Source organism: Heterodontus francisci, chromosome 18 (genome assembly GCF_036365525.1).
Source record: "Heterodontus francisci isolate sHetFra1 chromosome 18, sHetFra1.hap1, whole genome shotgun sequence".
Lineage (NCBI taxonomy): Eukaryota > Metazoa > Chordata > Chondrichthyes > Heterodontiformes > Heterodontidae > Heterodontus > Heterodontus francisci.
The window spans coordinates 23,334,863-23,354,140 of record NC_090388.1 but is presented as its reverse complement, the minus strand read 5'-3'; the positions used below and the strand labels follow the sequence as shown (position 1 = coordinate 23,354,140).

Below are 19,278 nucleotides of genomic sequence, written 5' to 3'. Positions count from 1 at the left end.
GGGGAGAGTGTGACATGGAGGCCATTGCCTGACGGCGGCAGAAGGCCTGTGAAAGTGCCATCACTAATTGGGGTGGGGGGTGGGGAATGGCCTGTGAATAGTCCAGGGGTTCAGGGGTCTTGAATTCCAATCCATGGGTGCAGGGCCCTTCAACAATGTTGCTGAGGCAATTGTTAAGAGCAAGACAGCAATATATGAAGGGCTGGCAGCCCTTTAAATATGGCACCAGTACCTGACTTTGAGTCAGGTGATGCTGCCATCAATGCTTGTTGCCCGCCTCTGCCCATTAATTTGACAGGCCCCCAGCCTCCAGGTACTTAACTGGCTGACAGCCTCGTGATCGCGTTCGGCCGGCCGCATGACACTCGAGCGGAAACACCCGCTTTCGCTACCGCCATCAGAACCTGCAGCCTTCAAACAAAATCCAGACCTGGGTATCATTTGGTAGATTTTGAAATGGTGGCATTGATGCCAGTTAAAACAATTGTCGCACTTAATGATGACATAAACATCATTTAACCAGGAAGGCTCGTGATTTATTAGTAGCGCATCATCTCTCACATGTGCATTGTAATTTTCATACCCCCCACCCCCAATTCCTAGTTGCTATCACTAGCATTGCTCTTTATCATAATTTAATAACCATCACTAATTTTGGCTGTTTGTTGTCTATGTTGTCATCCTGTTAACTGATCACTTTCAAGTTAGAAATTAAAAAAGAAACTGAATTTACACCAGACAGATAAGATTGCAAACTTGGTAATAATGGTCTTACTATACCAAAAGATCCATGAAACAGATTAAATAATAAAGGGGTGATTTCTGCAGAACATTTCTTAATTATTATCAGCTTGCTTTAGTTGGTAGTGCCTCACATATGAGGTTCAAGCCACACTGTGGACTTCAGCATCAAAACTAAGTTGGCACTAAGTCCTCAGGGAGTGATGCTTGTTGGATAAGATAATAAACTGAGGCTCTCTGTACCTATTCAGGAGGATGTGAAAGATGCTGTGGTATTAATTGAAGAAGTGTAGAGAGTTCTGCTTTTCTGGCTAATATTTGTCCTTCAACCAACATCACGAAAACAGATTATCTGATTGTTATCATCAAAAGCAGATGATAGAGCAATGTATTCATTTGCTGTTTGTGCAACCTTGCTGTGTGCAGTTGCTGTATTGGCCTACACAACAACAGTGACTACATGTCAGAAGTGACTCATTGATAGCAAAGTACTTTGGGACATTCTTAAAGTTCAATATGCCACTATTTGAATCCAAGCTCATTTTCTTTATCCCTTAAATATATTTAGTCAACAATTTTTTTGATTTCAATGTAAATTTCATTATATTTTGACATATAGAACATTTACCTATATAACAACACTGGCTACACTTTGTAACGATAATTCATTACAGTGATGCACTTTAGTATAGTCCGAGAACTGAGATAGTGTGTCATACTAACCAGAAATCCGAGACAGGAGCGGTGATCGAGAGGGTGGGTAGCAGTGGCCAAGAGGGAGGATATCGATGCTCGTGAGTGAGGGTAGCAATGATCAGGAAAGAGGATAGCGTTGGTCAGGAACACGGAGTAGCGCTGGTCGGATAGGGTGGGAAGCGCTGGTCAGGAAGCAATGGAGAGTGGTGGTCAGGATCGGTGAGCAGCGCTGATCAGGATCGGTGGGAAGCAGTGTTCGGGATCAGTGGGAAGTGCTGATCAGAATCAGTGGGAAGCAGTGGTCAGGATCGGTGGGAAGCGCTGATCGGGATCGGTGGGAAGCAGTGGTCAGAATCAGTGGGAAGCAGTGGTCAGGATCGGTGGGAAGCGCTGATCGGGATCAGTCGGAAGCAGTGGTCAGAATCAGTGGGAAGCAGCGGTCAGAATCAGTGGGTAGCAGTGGTCAGCATCGATGGGCAGTGCTGGTTGATATCGGTGGGTAGTGCTGGTCGGGATCAGTGGGAAGCATTAATCAGGATCGGTGAGTAACGCCAGTTGGGGTCGATGGGTAGCAGTGGTCGGGATCGGTGGGAAGTGCCGGTCAGGATCTGTGGGTAGCAGTAGTCGGGACTGGTGGGTGGCATCTGTCGGGATCGGTGGGTAGCAGTGGTCGGGGTCAGTGGGAATCACCGGTCGGGATCTGTGGGAAGCATCGGTCGGGACCGGTGGGTAGCAGTGGTCGGGGTCGGTGGGAATCACCGGTCGGGACCTGTGGGAAGCATCGGTCGGGACCGGTGGGTAGCAGCGGTTGGGGTCGGTGGGTAGCAGTGGTTGGGATCAGTGAGAAGCGCCAGTCGGGATCGGTGGGAAGCGCTGTTCGGGATCAATTGAAAGCAGTGGTCAGGATCTGTGGGTGGCACCTGTTGGGATTGGTGGGTAGCAGTGGTTGGGATCGGGAAGGCTGGATAGTGGTTGCCAGTGATCTGGGAAGGCAGCAGCAGTGGAGGAGCAATGATCGCAGTGACCCGTGTAGTTTGAATGCAGACCTCTCAATTTCAAGGCTGCAGGACTGATGGGGTCAGTTACTGTGGCCATTTTAACTGAATACTTGCCCGGTTTTTGAGGTAATGGTGTTGCAAACAACTGGACGTGTGAAAATTTGATCACTTGGTTTATTTATATGGATTTAAATTATTGCCAAACTTGAAGCAAGATTCTTGGATAAAGCGGTACAATATACAACTTCCTGAGTGTCTTCCAAAATTGTAACACACTCCAGCCCAACTTGTATTCCACAAATTTTGAGACATATAATTGCAGGAAAGAAACAAATTAGCCTTTTTTTTGTTCCATGGTTCAGACAATCGTATTGTGCTCTTAATGGTTGGAAGAAACTTTTTTATCTGAGATCTACTGGGAATGGCATGTTTGTTTTTGCAGTGGCATGAATTCACCTCTTTGAGATGAAACCAAATCCCTCATCCCGCTGCATGGCCAGAGATGATCTTCCATCTAGTTAATGTCTTCCTTCCACCTGCATACTTGTCACTTCAGTTAACTCAGCAGATCAAACCAGAGTGGCAGTGGAGCAGTACATGGAGGAGGGGGAATTGGTGTACAAAGAGGAAGCAACTCCCTAATCTAAATGCAGGAGGTTAGAGTGCAATGACTCTCAACAGACAAACGTCCAGTTTAGTTAAATCCCAACCCAACAAATGAACCGAAGGCCGAGGATCAGGGCTGTGGGCGTTCCGCGTTTGGAGAGCTCTGAACAAACATTGCAGAGAGTATTTAAAGAAATGACAGCGCTTAAATAAACAGTTTAAAACCATCATCTGATAAAATACTTTTACACCGTAATGAGCAATGGCATAATTTTAGCAAAATACGAAAACTGGGCTGTGACCTATTCCATGATATATGGCCTTGCGTAGTCAGGTGGTCTGGTGTGATGGGCAGGTGGAGCTTCCTTTTATACATTTTTGAGGTAAATATTCCATTAATCACATTTTTAAAGACCACTCCTTTTTATACTGATTACATAAAATGGACATTTCAGGCACAGTGTCACGAATTTATAGCTTTGTCTAATTTTCAATACACCACCCACTTCAAACTTTGGAAATAACGGGCATCATTAAAGTCAGGCACAGAATTTCCTCCACAAGCTGCCTGGTACTCTTCTGTATACGGATTTATCAAGAACCTCAACACAGCAGCAAAATGAATAGCAATTGAGACTGTTTCACCTAAAAGCAGAGGTTACTGTCCATAATTAGATAATAAGATACTAGTGTAAAATGAACGAATCTTTGAAAATGTTTATTTACACAACATACATTAACCTCATGCCAATGGCAACTTTCCTGACTATGCAGTTAAACTGCACGAGTCCCTCTTTAAGCCACTAGGAAACTGGCTAATAAAAGCAGTCAGTTCAGCACTGCCAAAATACAGTTTCAGGTAATTAAAAACACTGTGCTTTTAAGAAACTAAAGTATTTTGGAGGGAGTTAAAATATTGTTCTATAAATTTTACTCTTGATCGACTATAAAATGTCACCAAATATAAATTGTCACCAACTGTTTGAAAATGTAAATCCATCTTGCAGCCCCACATGTTTGAAGCCTTGACATCACTGAAACTGGGACGCTCGCGATTGTAGATGGGAAAAGTGCCTTTCAAAGCCCTTTTGACAAATTTATGATCAGCTTGCAGCCAACCAGCCTTCCATTAGAGCAAGACTGTCAATTCGTGGGCAGTTTTTTGGTGTTGCAATGTGTACTCATAGGAAATGGGTTTACATTGCCCTAATTTATTTCACATAATGCCATATGTTTGGGATGGAATAAAACCTTGGTTCCAGGGGCAATGGGTTAGCTCACTGTGACATCCAGTCCCCACCCCTGGATATACAGCGCAGAAACAAGCCATTCGGTCCTATCAGTCCGTGTCGGCATTTATGCTCTACTTGAGCCAGCAAGAATATAATGTTAAAATGTGAGTCATGATCACCTGGTATAGAAGTTGAAAATATAGGGAAAATTCCTGCATAGCACTACAACTGATTAAATCTATAAAATTATGAAGTGTGGTAACAGAGTTCTTGTACGTGACCGCTTGAATTTGGCAATTTGACTTTGGATAAAACAACTACAACATTGAACAAATTAACCAGCGATACCAAATTGGTCTCTATCTATAATTTCAGTGCACAGTTCTGCTGTATGTCAGTAGTGATGGACAATTGGGCAGCAACAACTAAATGTAACACCTTTAACCTGGAAAAATATCACAGCACTTCACTGAGACCAAAGAACAATGGATGTTGTGTCAAAGAAGGAGAGATTATACAGAGTGACTAATAGTTTAGCTAATGAAGTAGAACTTAAGGAGGGTCTTGAAGGAGGAGAGGGAGCCAACGAGATGGTGGAGTTTAAGGAGGACATTTCAAAAGGTAGGATTCAGACAGTTCAAGGCATGGCTGCCAGTGATGGGTTGAAGGAAAGTTGGGAGAGCACAATATACTGGAGTCATAGGAACAGAGTTTGGAGGAGGGAGTCTGCAGGTAGGAGGAGATGAGGGCATGGGGTAATTTAATTACAAGGAGAAGAATTTTAAATTTGAGGCTTTGGAGGATCAGGAGCAAACATAGCTCAGCAAGGATGGGCATGATGGCCGGGTGTAACTTGGGATATGATAGGGGCAGTAGGGAGAGTGTTGGAGTAATTGAGTCGAAAGGGTGACAAAGGATCAATGGTTTCAACAGCAAATCGCCTGAGGTAGGGCAGAGGCAGGCAATGTTACAGAGGTGGAAGTAGACAGTCTTTGTGTTGGAGAAGATATGGGTGTACACACTCAGGTAGAAGTCAAACAGAATTCTAAAGTTGAAAACAAACTGGTTCAACTTCAGACAGTGCCTTGGGAAGGGAAATGAAACCAATGGCAAGGGTACAACATTTGTGGCAGGGGCTGAAGGCAATAGCTTCAGGTGCTCATTAGAGGGAGTTAAAGCTCATCCAAGATGAAGGCCGGAATTTTTCGTTGGGTGGGAGACCCTGTCCACCGGCTGAAAAGTCAATGGCAAGCTCACCTCCACCAGGCCTGGGGAGCCACATCAGGATTTTTCACTCCCAGGCCTTTAATTGGTCTTGGGCAGGACTTCCACCTCCTTGAGGCAGGAAGTCCCACCTAATGGAGCTGCCGGCCAATCAGTGGGCCAGCAGCTCTTAGTCCCAGCAGCATCACTGGGAGTGGTGACCACTGCTGGGACTACACCCAGCCATTGCAAGCAAGATGACGGACGGCCCCGGAACTGAGGTAAGTTTTTAGGACTGGAGACAATTGGTCAGGCCCCGACGAGGCAAGGGGGGCCCATTAGGAGGGCAGGGGGAGTGTTGTGCATTGGGGACAGTTGGGGCTTCAGGTTCAGCCTCTATGGGGCACAGGGTGCCCGAACAGGAGGGCCCCCCACCAGCCCAAAGGCCACCTGATTTCACCAGGCGGGGTTTTTGAGGCTTCTGCTGTCCGACCACCAAGAGTAAAATACCCATGGTGGCAGGCGGAGGCCCTTAATTGCCAATTAATTGGCCACTGAAGGGCCTCCATTGGCCTGGGGCAAATGGGCTGTTTCTTGCCGCCACCCCACGTAAAATTGCAGCGGGAGCGGGAGGGGTCCAGAATGGCCTCCCACTCAAGTTTATGTACCTTCCCCCGCCACCAGCCCACTCGTTTGGGGGGGGGGGGGGGTTAAATTCCAGCCTAGATGTCAGGCAAGTACAGAGCAGTTGAGAGAAGTGGTGGAGAGGTAGAGCTATGTGTCATTGATGTGCATGTGGAAGTTAACCCCACATCTGGGGATGATGTCTGTAGGTGAGGAAGAGAAGGGAGCCAAGTATAGATCCTTTGTGGGTTCTGGAAGTAATGATGTGAGTGAGAAGAGAAGCCATTGCTGGAGATGCTGTGGCTGCAATCAGATAGGTAAGTGGATAACCAAGCGATGGCAGTCACACTGGACAATGGAGAAGAGACATTAAAAAACGATGGAGTGGTCGATCATATTGAAGACTACAGAGAGTTTGAGAAGGACAAGGAGGGATAATGCACTATGATCACAGTCACAGAGGATACCATGTGTGACTTTAGTTAGGGTTATTTTACTGCTATGACAGAAATGAAAAATAGATTGGAGAGATTCAAATAGCGAGCTGTAGGAAAGATTAGCATGGATTTGAAAGATGACAATATGCTTAAGGACTTTGGAGAGGAAAGGAAGATTGAAGATGGGGCTAAATATCTACCAACCTAAAAGTCTAAAGCCATTGATCTAATTTTCATGAGAAGTAGACATAGATCTCACAATTTGATACCAAAATCATTGGGTAAAAATTTCAGTGTACCGTATAATATAAACACAATGTGTGTTAGTCACTGTAAATCAGTAATCCTGTATATTGTGTGATATCACACCCCTCCTATGATGAGTGAAGGGATTTGGATCCATCAAAGTCCATCATGTACCGGTTTCAATCCCCATGTATTATTACATTAAAGTAATGAAATTGATACTAGCTTTACAATTAAATGGGACCTCAAATCTGTCAGATGTCCATTATTCTCAGATGAAAAAAGTGGACCTGAAGCTACAGTTAAAGTTACAAAAACTGATACAATGAAAGTGCCCTAATGCTTTGCAGTTCATTTTTTTAGGACTGCACCTATATGCTGTATAGTATGAATGTTTGATATGGATTATTACAAGAGTTTAAATGAAGGTTGTAGGGTTGTATAAATTATATTCACTTTCAACAGAAATCTATAGTACTAAGAGTGGGTTGGATTTTCCTCTACCTGCTGAAAATAGGTGGGTTTTGAGAAAAATCCAAGCTGTATGTTGGCAGAATCCTGGCAGTAGATCATCTCTCTTCGTTGTCCACTGAATAATATGGCTGTGTGTGGAGAGGCCCATAGGGGAAAGGTCCCAGAAAAGAAACGATGTCTGATAAACATTTTCAAATACTCTTTCTTAATTCACAGGAGAGGCTCAAATGTATCGCTTACGTTGGATATGAGTACCTTGGGAAATGTTGAATCATTCAGTATTGCTCCTACACCCCGTGAAAAAATATTTCTGGAGTATCTACGGACTGCTAGCCGGGTGCTTACTAGGTTGCAACTGAAAGAATATGTAGCAAGTGCCCAGTCCCTTCAAGCTGAATTCATGGTATGACACTCGTATGAAGTAAATTGTAATTTAGTAGCTCAGTTTAATCATACAGATTGCAATTGGTATAAAATTCTTATCTACATTCCATGGGATATGGCAGGACCAATTTTAGACCACAGTGCAATTTGAACTAGAAAGGATAAAGCAATGGATTACAGTTTTTAACATTTTTCTCTGAAAGCTAAGTACTTCAGTCAGTCTAATGCTATTTTAAAATATGAATTTGTCATTTCTGTTCAATAAATGAAGTTCATAGGAACATAGGAGCAGGAGTAGGCCATTCAGCCCATCGGGCCTGCCCCGCCATTCAATATGATCATGGCAAATCATCCACTTCAACACCTTTTTCCCACACTATCCTCATATCCCCTTATGTCATTGGTATTCAGAAATCTGTCAATCTCTGCTTTAAACATACTCAATGACTGAACTTCCACAGCCTTCTGGGAATTCCAAAGATTCACAACTCTCTGAGTAAAGAAATTTCTCCTCATCTCTGTCCGAAGTGGCTTCTCCCTTATTTTGAAATTGTGTCCCAAGGGGAAACATCTTAGCTGCATCTACCCTGTCTATCACTTTAAGTATTTTGTAGGTTTCAATGAGATCACCTCTCCATCTTCGAAACTCTAGAGAATACAGGCCCAGCTTCCCCAATCTCTCTTTAGAGGACAGTCCTGCCATCCTGGGAACAAATCTGGAGAACCTTTGTTGCACTACCTCTATGGCAATAATATCCTTCCTAAGGTAAGGGGACCAAAACGGCACACAGTACTCCAGGTGTTGTCTAATCAAGGTTCTATATAATTGAAGCAAGACTTCACTACTCCTGTACTCAAATCCCCTTGCAATAAAGGCTAACATACCATTAGCCTTCATAATTGCTTGCTGCACCTGCATGTTAGCTTTCAGTAACTTATTGACAAGGACACCCAGGTCCCTTTGTACATCTATACTTTCTAATCTCTTACCATTTAAGAAATACTCTACACATCTGTTCTCCTACCAAAGTGGATAACTTCACATTTTTCCACATTATATTCCATCTGCCTTGTTCTTGCCCACTCACTAAGTCTGTCCAAATCCCCTTGAAGCCGCTTTGCATCTTCCTCACAACACACATTCCCACCTAGTTTTGTGTCGTCCGCGAACTTGGAAATACTACATTTGGTCCCCACATCCAAATCATTGATGTATATTGTGAACAGCTGGGGCCCAAGCACTGAACCCTGCGGTACCCCACTAGTCACAGCTTGCCAACGCATGAATGACCCTTTTATTCCTACTCTCTACTTACTGCCTGTTAACCAATCCTTAATCCATGCCAGTATATTACCTCCTATCCCATGTGCTTTAATTTTGCTAACCAACCTCCTGTAGAGGGACTTTATCAAAAGCCTTCTGAAAATCAAAGTATTCCACGTCCACCGACTCCCCTTTATCAATTCTGTTAGTAACATCCTCAAAAAACTCCAACAGGTTTGTCAAACATGATTTCCCATTCATAAATCCATGTTGATTATACCCAATTAGCTCATTATTATCCAAGTGTCCATTTGTCACATCCTTTAGAATCAATTCTAGCATTTTCCCAACAATTGATGTAAGGCTAACAGGTCTGTAATTCCCTGTATTCTCTCTCCCTCCCTTCTTACATCGTGGGGTGATATTTGCGATCTTCCAATCTGCAGGAACCGCTCTAGAATCTATAGAGTTTTGGAAGATGATCACCAATGCATCCACTATCTCCATAGCTACCTCTTTCAACGTTCTGGGATGTAGAATATCAGGTCCTGAGGACCTATTAATCTTCAGCCCCATTAATTTTTCCAATGCAATCTTCTTACTAATACTAACTTCAATTCCTCATTCCCCCAATCCCTTGGATCTCTAATTCTGGGAGATTTCTTGTATCTTCCTCAGTGAAGACTGACACAAAGTAATCATTTAGCTTCTCTGCCATTTCTCTATTCCCCATTATAAATTCTCCTGACTCTGCCTGTAATGGACCCACACTTGTCTTAATCAAACGTTTCCTTTTTACGTACCTATGGAAACTTTTACAGTCTGTTTTTATATTTTTTGCTAGTTTACATTCATATTCCATTCTTCCTTTCTTTCTCAGTTTCTTCTTCCTCCTTTGCTGTATTCTAAAATCCTCCCAATCCTCAGGTTTACTACTAATTCTGGCAACTTTATAAGCCTTTTCTTTTAATCTTATCCCTAACTTCCTTTGTTATCCACGGTTGACTCCCTTTACTTTTGGGGTTTTTGTGCCTTGAAGGAATGTATAGATACTGTAAACTATATAATATTTCTTTGAAGACTATCCATTGCCTATGTACTGTCATACCTTTTAATGTATTTTCCCAATCCACCTCAGCCAATTTGCCCCTCATACCTTCATAATTTCCTTTATTCAAATTTAACACCCTGGTTTCAGATTGAACTACCTCATTTTCCAACATAATGTAAAATGCTAATATATTATGGTCAATCATCCCTAAAGGTTCTTTTACAACAAGATTATTAATTAGCTGTTTCTCATTACATAATACTAGATCTAAACTAACCAGTTCTCTCGTCGGTTCATCAACAATCTGCTCTAGAAAACCATCCCTAACACACTGCAAAAACTCGTATCCACAGCATTAGTGCTCATTAGGTTTACCCAGACTATATGCAGATTGAATTCACCCATGATTACTGTATTACCCATGCCACATGCTTCTCTAACCTCCTGATTAATTCCATGCCTCACACTACCACTACTGTTTGGTGGCCTATAAACAACTCCTATCAATGTTTGCTGCTCCTTGCTGTTTTTTAGCTCCACCCAAACAGATTCCACATTTTGTTCTTCCATTCTGAGATCCTCCCATACTAATGTACTGATCCCATCCCTTATTATCAGCACAACACCACCTCCTTTCCTTTTTACCTGAGTCTTTGAATATTTTTAAGGCAGAGGTAGATACATTCTTGATAAGCAAGGGGGAGGAAGGTTATCGGGAGTAGGTGGAAATGTGGAGTAATCGGTGCAGCCATGAACTTATTGAATGGCGGAGCAGGCTCGAAGGGCCGAGTGGCCTACTCCTGCTCCTAATTCATATGTTCGTATGTTCTTCCTAAATGTCGAATATCCTTGAATATTCAGTTCCCAGTCTTGGCCACACTATAGCCACATTTCCGTTATGGCAATTAGATCATATCCATTTACCTCTATTTGGGCCTTTAAATCATCTACCTTGTTGAGAATGATGCATACATTCGGGTAGAGTGCCCTTCACCTTGTCTTCTTGGCATTCTGCATTCTAAGCCTAGTTGATGCTCGCCTTTGTTTCGCCTGCCTTCTAATGTCACTTGCTACTTTTCTACCTCCTGTTACCAGCTTTACTTCTTTCCAATTTGAGCTCTCCCTCTGGTTCCCACCCCCCTGACAAGCTAGTTTAAACCCTCCCCAACAGCACTAGCAAATCTCCCTGCAAGGATGTTAATTTCAGTCCTGTTAAGGTGCAGCCCGTCCATCTTGTACAGACCCCACCTGCCCCAGAACTGGTCCTAATGCCTCCGAAATCTGATGCCCTCCCTCCTATACCAAATCTCCAGCCACTTGTTCAATCGATCAAGCCTCCTATTCCTATGCTCACTAGCATGTGACACTGGGAGTAATCCTGAGATTATTGCTTTGGAGGTCCTGCTTTTTAATTTCCTTCCTAACTCCCTAAAATCTGCTTTCAGGACCTCATCCCTCTTCCTGCCTATGTCATTGGCACCAATGTGGACCACGACCTCTGGTTGTTCACCCTCCCCCAGAAGGATGTCCTGCAGCTGCTCCATGACATCCTTGACCCTTGCACCAGGGAGGCAACATACCATTCTGGAATCATATTTACTGCTCCAGAAACACCTGTCTAATCCCCTGACTATCGAATCCCCTATCACTATTGCTCTTCCACTCTTTCTCCTCCCCTCCTGTGCAGCTGAGCCACCCGTGGTGCCACGGACTTTGCTCTGGCTGCACTCCCCGAGGAACCATCGCTCTCACCTGTATCCAAATGGAAAACCGATTAGCAAGCAAGATAGACTCAGGGGACTCAGGCACTGCCTGCCTGGTTCTCTTAGACTACCTGGCGGTCATCCATTCACTCTGTGCCTGCATGGTCCTAACCTGTGGTGTGACCACCTCCCTAAACATGCTATCCATGTTCATCTTTGTGCCTTGATCTTATGCTCAATGTCTATATGTGTGGAGATGATATGTGGATATTGAATATAAAAACTGGGCACAGACATATATATGTGGCGGCACAGTGGCGCAGTGGTTAGCACCGCAGCCTCACAGCTCCAGGGACCCGGGTTCGATTCTAGGTACTGCCTGTGCGGAGTTTGCAAGTTCTCCCTGTGTCTGCGTGGGTTTTCGCCGGGTGCTCCGGTTTCCTCCCACATCCAAAGACTTGCAGGGCTCCGGTTTCCTCCCACATCCAAAGACTTGCAGGTGATAGGTAAATTGGCCTTTGTAAATTGCCCCTAGTGTAGGTAGGTGGGAGGGAATATGGGATTACTGTAGGGTTAGTATAAATGGGTGGTTGTTGGTCGGCACAGACTCGATGGCCCGAAGGGCCTGTTTCAGTGCTGTATCTCTAAATAAATAAAAAAAAATCACATTTGTTCATGAATATTCATCAATATGTAGAAGATCTTACATTTGATCCTCAAACAGCCTTGATGGCCTATCGTAAGTCTTCCTTGATAACAGAACAGGAAGGTTTAATGAAGCACTTTAGTGATTTCAAGCAGCTTCATTAACCCCAGTGTGCCATTATGCATACATTGTGACAATGTTCCTGTACCATCCACTGCTTAATAGCTTAAACATTCAATTATATGGATTATGGAACCCTTTTAACCTTTTTTTAAAATCATGTTTCTATCATTCATGTAAATCTAATGTCCTGATACGATAGGAGTTTGGGACTAAGAATGAGGAAGAAAGCAGAAAAGCTACCCACAGGTTGTCCATTAATTCTATAATTAATTCCATGATGCAGTTAATGAGGCAAGCTGCATACAGTTGAAATCATGAGTGTGCTTGTATATTTCCCAGTAAATTTTCCATTCCATACTTTCTTTAGGAGCTCCACAGAAAAGTTTCACCTGGCACTCCCATACTGGAGGATCAGATTAGTATGTGGGATGGAAAAGGGAAAAAAGATATTGAGCATGGATTCCATATTTTGCTGCAAATGACACACAGGTTTCACCTAAATATATATTGCGGAATTCTTTACCTGACAACAGCTGTGCGTGCTATGCAGTGTTCTGAGTAGATTGGAATTTCTGATGCTTGTGTTTTATTATTCCCTTCAAATTACAGGAAATTCCCATGAATTTTGTGAATCCCAAAGAGCTGAATATCCCCTGTCATGGAGCTAAGAACAGATATAAAACTATTTTGCCAAGTAAGTTCACCTGTTAACGCAATTCGTCTTTCACTGTTCAATATTCAAGCCTTGAATATCTTTTGATACAAAATATTTATTTTCTTTATATTTCAAGCTACATTGGCTAAGTCTGTGCTTATTAATAACATATGTAACATATTCATGCAGATATGCACATTTTAAGTACACTCCTGTTTAAAATTGGAGTCAAGCGCAGGTTTGAATTGCCAGTGAGAAGAATATGTTTGTTACTGCTTTCTGTACCAGTTGCTAACTTCCTCCATACATTAGGCTGGTGGGGACAAGCAGAACATTGGGATTTGAACAGATAGGAAATGCATTGCTTCTTCTTTCTTTTCTTTTGGGCCTCCTTATCTCGAGAGACAATGGATACGCGCCTGGAGGTGGTCAGTGGTTTGTGAAGCAGCGCCTGGAGTGGCTATAAAGGCCAATTCTAGAGTGACAGGCTCTTCCACAGGTGCTGCAGAGAAATTTGTTTGTTGGGGCTGTTGCACAGTTGGCTCTCCCCTTGCGCCTCTGTCTTTTTTCCTGCCAACTACTAAGTCTCTTCGACTCGCCACATTTTAGCCCTGTCTTTATGGCTGCCCGCCAGCTCTGGCGAACGCTGGCAACTGACTCCCACGACTTGTGATCAATGTCACAGGATTTCATGTCGCGTTTGCAGATGTCTTTAAAGCGGAGACGTGGACGGCCGGTGGGTCTGATACCAAATAATAATGATTTACACAATGAGACCTTCGCACAAAATCAACAACGCCCATAAAATTCTCATTTCACACTATATCTTGAGGTGGGAGTATATCAATCTTTTTCTGATGGATATGATTTCAGAGTCTACAGTCTTGATTGGTTCTTCTTCAGGTACAGAGACAAGACCAGATGCAGAGTGAAGCACTAAAACACCTGGCTTCATTTGTGTGTAGAGATTTGCTTTGCACATGACACTGCGCCTTACATCCCATTGAAAAAGTTGGGATATATGTCGCACAGTTCAGTTACTGCCTGCTGAGGCCAATTGTAGCACCTCGGCACCATCCTATATAGGATCATCAAACTCAGCATTGACCAGAGGTCAAACCTGGGGTCTTCCTAATATGTACAGCTCAGATATTCATAGGGTAAACTCACTGACATTAGGCCACAAAATTATACATTATTACCTCACTAAGGTGTGCTAGTTTAACAAACCTGATCACTTTCATAGAACAGAATTTGGAAACTGTATATGTAACTTGGACAGCCAAGTAACTTTGTCTCACTAGGGTTAATTACGAGTTCAATGAAAATAAAAAGATATGAAAAAGCCTCTCAATTCACTAGCGTCTATTTTACATTATTGCACAAAGTCAAAAATTCCCTTACTCTCTCCACTTTGGATACAGTTTTTGCTTTGAATGATCCTGTTCCAGATTTGGATAGAGTGAAAGCTACAGAAAGGAGAATCAAAAATGTTATCTCTAATGGTTAGTGGGAATCCTGGTAACAACTTTTGTTTACTTTGTATTACAAAGTATTTACAGCACAGAAACAGGCCATTCAGCCCAACAGGTCCATGCCCATATTTATGCTCCACATGCATCTCCTCCCACCCTTCTTCATCATCTAACCCCCTCAACATATTCTTCTATTCCTTTCTCCCTCATGTGCTTATTCAGCTTCCCCTTAAGTGCATCTATGCTATTGGCCTCAACTACTCCTTGTGGTAGAGGATTCTATATTCTAACCACGCTCTTGGTAAAGAGGTTTCTCCTGAATTCCCTTTTAGGTATATTAATGGCGATTTTATATTTATGACCCCTAGTTCTAGTCTCGCCTGCAAGTGGAAACATCTTCTCTATGTCTACCCTATCAACTTGTTTCATAATCTTAAAGACCTCCATCAGGTAACTTCACAGTTTCTCTTTTCTAGAGAAAAGAGCCCCAATCTGTTCAATCTTTTCTCATAGGTACAACCTTTCAGTTCTTGTATCATTCTCTCCAGTAATTCTAGATCCTTTTTATAATACTGTGCACAGTACTCCAAGTGTGACCTAACCAAGGTCTATATAAGTTTAACATAACTTCTCTGCTTTTTGGTTCTATCCCTCTAGAAATAAATCCCAATGCTTTGTTTTTTGTTTTGGCTTTACTTTTAGTGACTTGTGTATCTGTACCTCCAGATCTCTGTTCCTCCACCCCATTTAGACACTTAAGTGGAAATTTTAACCCCCAAAAAACATGTGAATTTGGGTTCGGTGGAATGTAAAAATGTTAAATCTGAAACCCGGCGCCAACCCAACTCAAAGCCTCCCACTTTCGGTTTTAACGGAAACCGGGTAAAGGGTGGGCAACCAACCCATTCACAGGAGGCAGGTTGGTATTTAAATATTCATTCTGCATAATTATAGATTCCCATACTAAGAAAGGAATGCAATAATATCACCTCATGGTCTCTTTTAGAGGCTGAGCTGTTTCCTTGGCACATCAAGCTTCCCTTCCCCTGTTATAATAGCAAGTATTTGCTAAAACAAAAGCAAGCAACTTTCTGCTGGCAAGCTCTTTTAATAGCTATTTTCCACATGATGTTTCTACTTCATTTATAACCTCCCAGAATTAAAGGGGAAGGTAACGCAAGGAGAAAGTATTTCGAATATCGACTCATAGCTTTGCCCCAGGTCAGTGTCCTTATTTTCTATTCATTCATGGGATATGAGCATCACTGACAAGGCCATCATTTATTGTCCATCCCTAACAGCCCTTGAGAAGATGGTGGTGAACTGTCTTCTTGAATACAATTAAGTGGCTTGTTTGGCCATTTCAGAGGATAGTTAAGAGACAACCACTTTGCTGAGAATCTGGAGTCACACATAAGCCAGACCAGGAATATCAGCAGATTTTCTTTCCTAAAGGACATTAGGGGGACAGATGATTTTTATTAATGACAATATGGTAATTTCATGGTCACCACTACTGATACTAGCTTTCTTTAAAAAAAATTCCAGATTTATTTAATTAATTAAATTTAAATTTCCTAGCTGCCTTGGTGAGATTTGAACTCAATGTTGCAGGATCATTAGTCCAGGCTTCTGGACTACAGAATATAACCACTATCATATCCCTGTCATATCCCTGTGGGCATTTCTCTACAACAATTCATTAAAATAATTTCACCTTGAAGGGCTCCTCTGTTGAGCCCTGTATATCGTCGAAGGATAGAAGTGCAATAATTTCACAGTGAGCCAAGATGGAATCTTCTTGCAGCGTATCTGTTACCCAGCTTTGATAGTCATGTGTTTGGTGTATTTTTGGATTAATCAGGGAACCATCATTCTGCATTCAACCTCTGCTGAAATTTCAGAATTGCAGAGTGAATATGAAAAGAATAGGTGCTTGCAACAAGTCTGAAAACAAGCAAACTTAGAAGCAATGTTGAGAAATAGACTCATTTCAGTGGCAGTAGCTGAAGGGATCTGCAAGCGTGCAACTGTTTTCTTCATCACACAGGGTCAGAACTCCCACCTACAGGACTCTACCAAAGAACACTTCCAAGCTTTTGTTTTAAATTGCTGGGACAGAGCATTTGAGTTTCTCCCCTAGCATTTGATTCACCAAAAAGTGTTACTTGAATTTATAAGCACAATTTAATCTTAAAGATAAATGAATTACATATTTAAATATAGACAAGATGGTAATCAGAAGCAATGTAGCAAAGCACAGGGAGTCATATGTCACAACAAAGGAGCCAAAGAAGTAATAAAGGATTGGAGATGGAGGGAAAACCTTATTGTATTACTTACAAGCAGATGAGTTGCTTTGTTTTTCAACTGGCAAGCAACTTGACTCAGTAGAATTTCCCAGCCCAGGAAATTGCTTTTCCTGGTGCTAATACCTTCGAGAAAGCATCTCTTGTCTTTCCTGTGACTACACCTTCTACCTTGCATGTAATACAATACAATACTTTCATATAATCCTACTCCCTGCTGCTTGTCCGATTACTTCTGCTGCATCCTCTGATCGATTTGTTGCTGCTTCTACTGTGGTATTCTTGTCCCCAACCTTCAAATTTTATTTAAATACAGAGAAGGCTGTCAAGATATAGAATTGTGCCTGTGGAGTGGATATCAGAGATTCAAGTATAGATATCAGCGAGCCCCACAGGAATTTTGCATCCATTCAGCTATTACCTGAAAACTTCTGAAGAAATGTACATCTATCTTAGTTTTGGACTTTGATATCTTTGATATGTATAGTTTAACCTTAAATTATTCTGACTGCGACTAAGGGTCAGTGCCCTTTTAGAGTAAGTACTTTTAAGTGTGAACTGCCCTAAAGCCATGGATTGGAAAATGCATTTAAATCTGGAACAGGAAATTTGGAACATGAGTACACAATGAATGGGTGTACATTGGCAAAGATGTAAAAGGAAAAGGTTGTGATTATTGGTCATTCATGAAAAGTACCAGTCATTGTGAAGCTGTTTAGCAAAGCAAATCAAATACCAGACTGCATTTTGAGGGCATTTTACTATATATAAAAGGAAGGTTATTTTAAGATTATTTAGCTCATTTGGGCCCATATTTAGATGACTGGAGACATTACATTTAAAGTACACCAGCGTCTCTCATCCCGCTCTCTCTAACAGAAAACCCTCCTTTGATCTCTGTTTTCATGCATATCAGTGGTCTTGATGTCCATTTAAAGATTCTGACACTTTGAGTGAGTTTGTGCCTTGGCTGGAATGGCTTCAGAATCCCAAGCACTTGTCCAAGCAGCCCCTGTAGTCTACACCGCAGGAAGCTGGTAAATCAGCAGCACCATTGTGCCAAGCAGTAGGTAGAGGAGCAAGAGAAACAAATATGGGTATGAAGACCGATGGTCTGGGAATAGGAGCAAGATGCTGGTTTAACTGCCAAGCTCCTACTTTTCTTCCAAGTGGCATGGAGCAGCTCTACAGTCACAACGTGGGCAGGTAAAGTAAGCACAAGAGGTTGTAAGGAAGTACTGAAGCATGAGCCTAGATTATGTGCCTGGGGAGCAAAACGGTTGTTAGGGGCTCAGCAGAGGCCCAGTGGTAGTTTCCTCTCATCTGTCTACAAATAAGCCATTTGTAAAAGGGTGACATGTAACATGGTGCTGAACACAGGGTTCTTCACTAAGTGGATTGGATTAGCAGAATTCTGCAGCAAGCACTGAAGGGGCAAAAACACCTATAAGCAAAAAGCCAAAACTATAATTTTTGGCAATACCAACGTATCCCTTTAAGAGACATCACTTAAGTAGGAGCTCTGGATACTCTAGCCCCTTTCTTAAGAGGTGGGTGTGGGGGCAGTTTACCCCTGAATTACCTCTGGCATTACAGCAGGAAATCCGAACGCACAGGTCTCTGATACTCACTTGCACGCAGTTTCCATTAGTGCAGCTGCTTCAGGTACAAGCATCTGAAAAGCTTTAAAAGAAATTCAGTTGCTGCCAAATTCAGGTAGAGAAAGAATTAGCACTCAATTTTCCTATGCAACATGTGCAATGTTTAGATGTTGTTTGAACATTAAACTCCAAAATATCATTTGACAGTAGCTTGACACTCTTCTTAATCAGAGATATTTCAGTTAAAAAATAAACAAGCATGGAATTCTTCAAATTGTATTTTCTGGAATTTACTTTCCCATACACATTTTGTGAAGCTATTGCATGTTTTGTTTATGTGGTGCTTACGATTGTTGCAGCTAGAAGGGCAATTTCATTCATGTATTCAGTCATATACCTGGTTTCAGCTATTTTGGATAGCTTTCTGAGCAACCACAGGGACAATGACCAAATAAATGAACATGTGAAAATGATGGACGGAAAAAGACCATCCAGCCTGTTCTGTAAAGTCAAGTTACAACAATGCTTCATTTTGCCAAATTCTCCCTACCCAACAGTTGTCATAGAATCACTTGACTCATTCCTATGATGGACCGAGATCTATAATAAGCATCAGTCTGGATCAGCTGGTAGCATTCTTCCTTCATAATCATAAGGTTGTGGGTTCAAGTCGCACTCCAAGACTTAGGCACATAATCTAGGCTCATGCTTCAGTACTTCCTTACAACCTCTTGTGCTTACTTTACGTGGAAGTACAAGACCCTATTAAGCTATTCATAAACCAACATCACCAAAAGTAGATTAGCTAGT

General features: G+C 42.3%; 1 protein-coding gene across 1 annotated transcript in view; it reads left to right on the top strand.

The window, feature by feature from the left end:
• Positions 1-19,278, top strand: part of LOC137379502 (receptor-type tyrosine-protein phosphatase R-like) — a 239,121-nt gene that overhangs the window by 123,606 nt on the left and 96,237 nt on the right. Inside the window, exons 7-8 of the mRNA XM_068050422.1 lie at positions 7,474-7,660; positions 13,038-13,122. Coding sequence (XP_067906523.1) covers positions 7,474-7,660; positions 13,038-13,122 — 272 coding nt within the window. The remainder of the gene's footprint in view (positions 1-7,473; positions 7,661-13,037; positions 13,123-19,278) is intronic.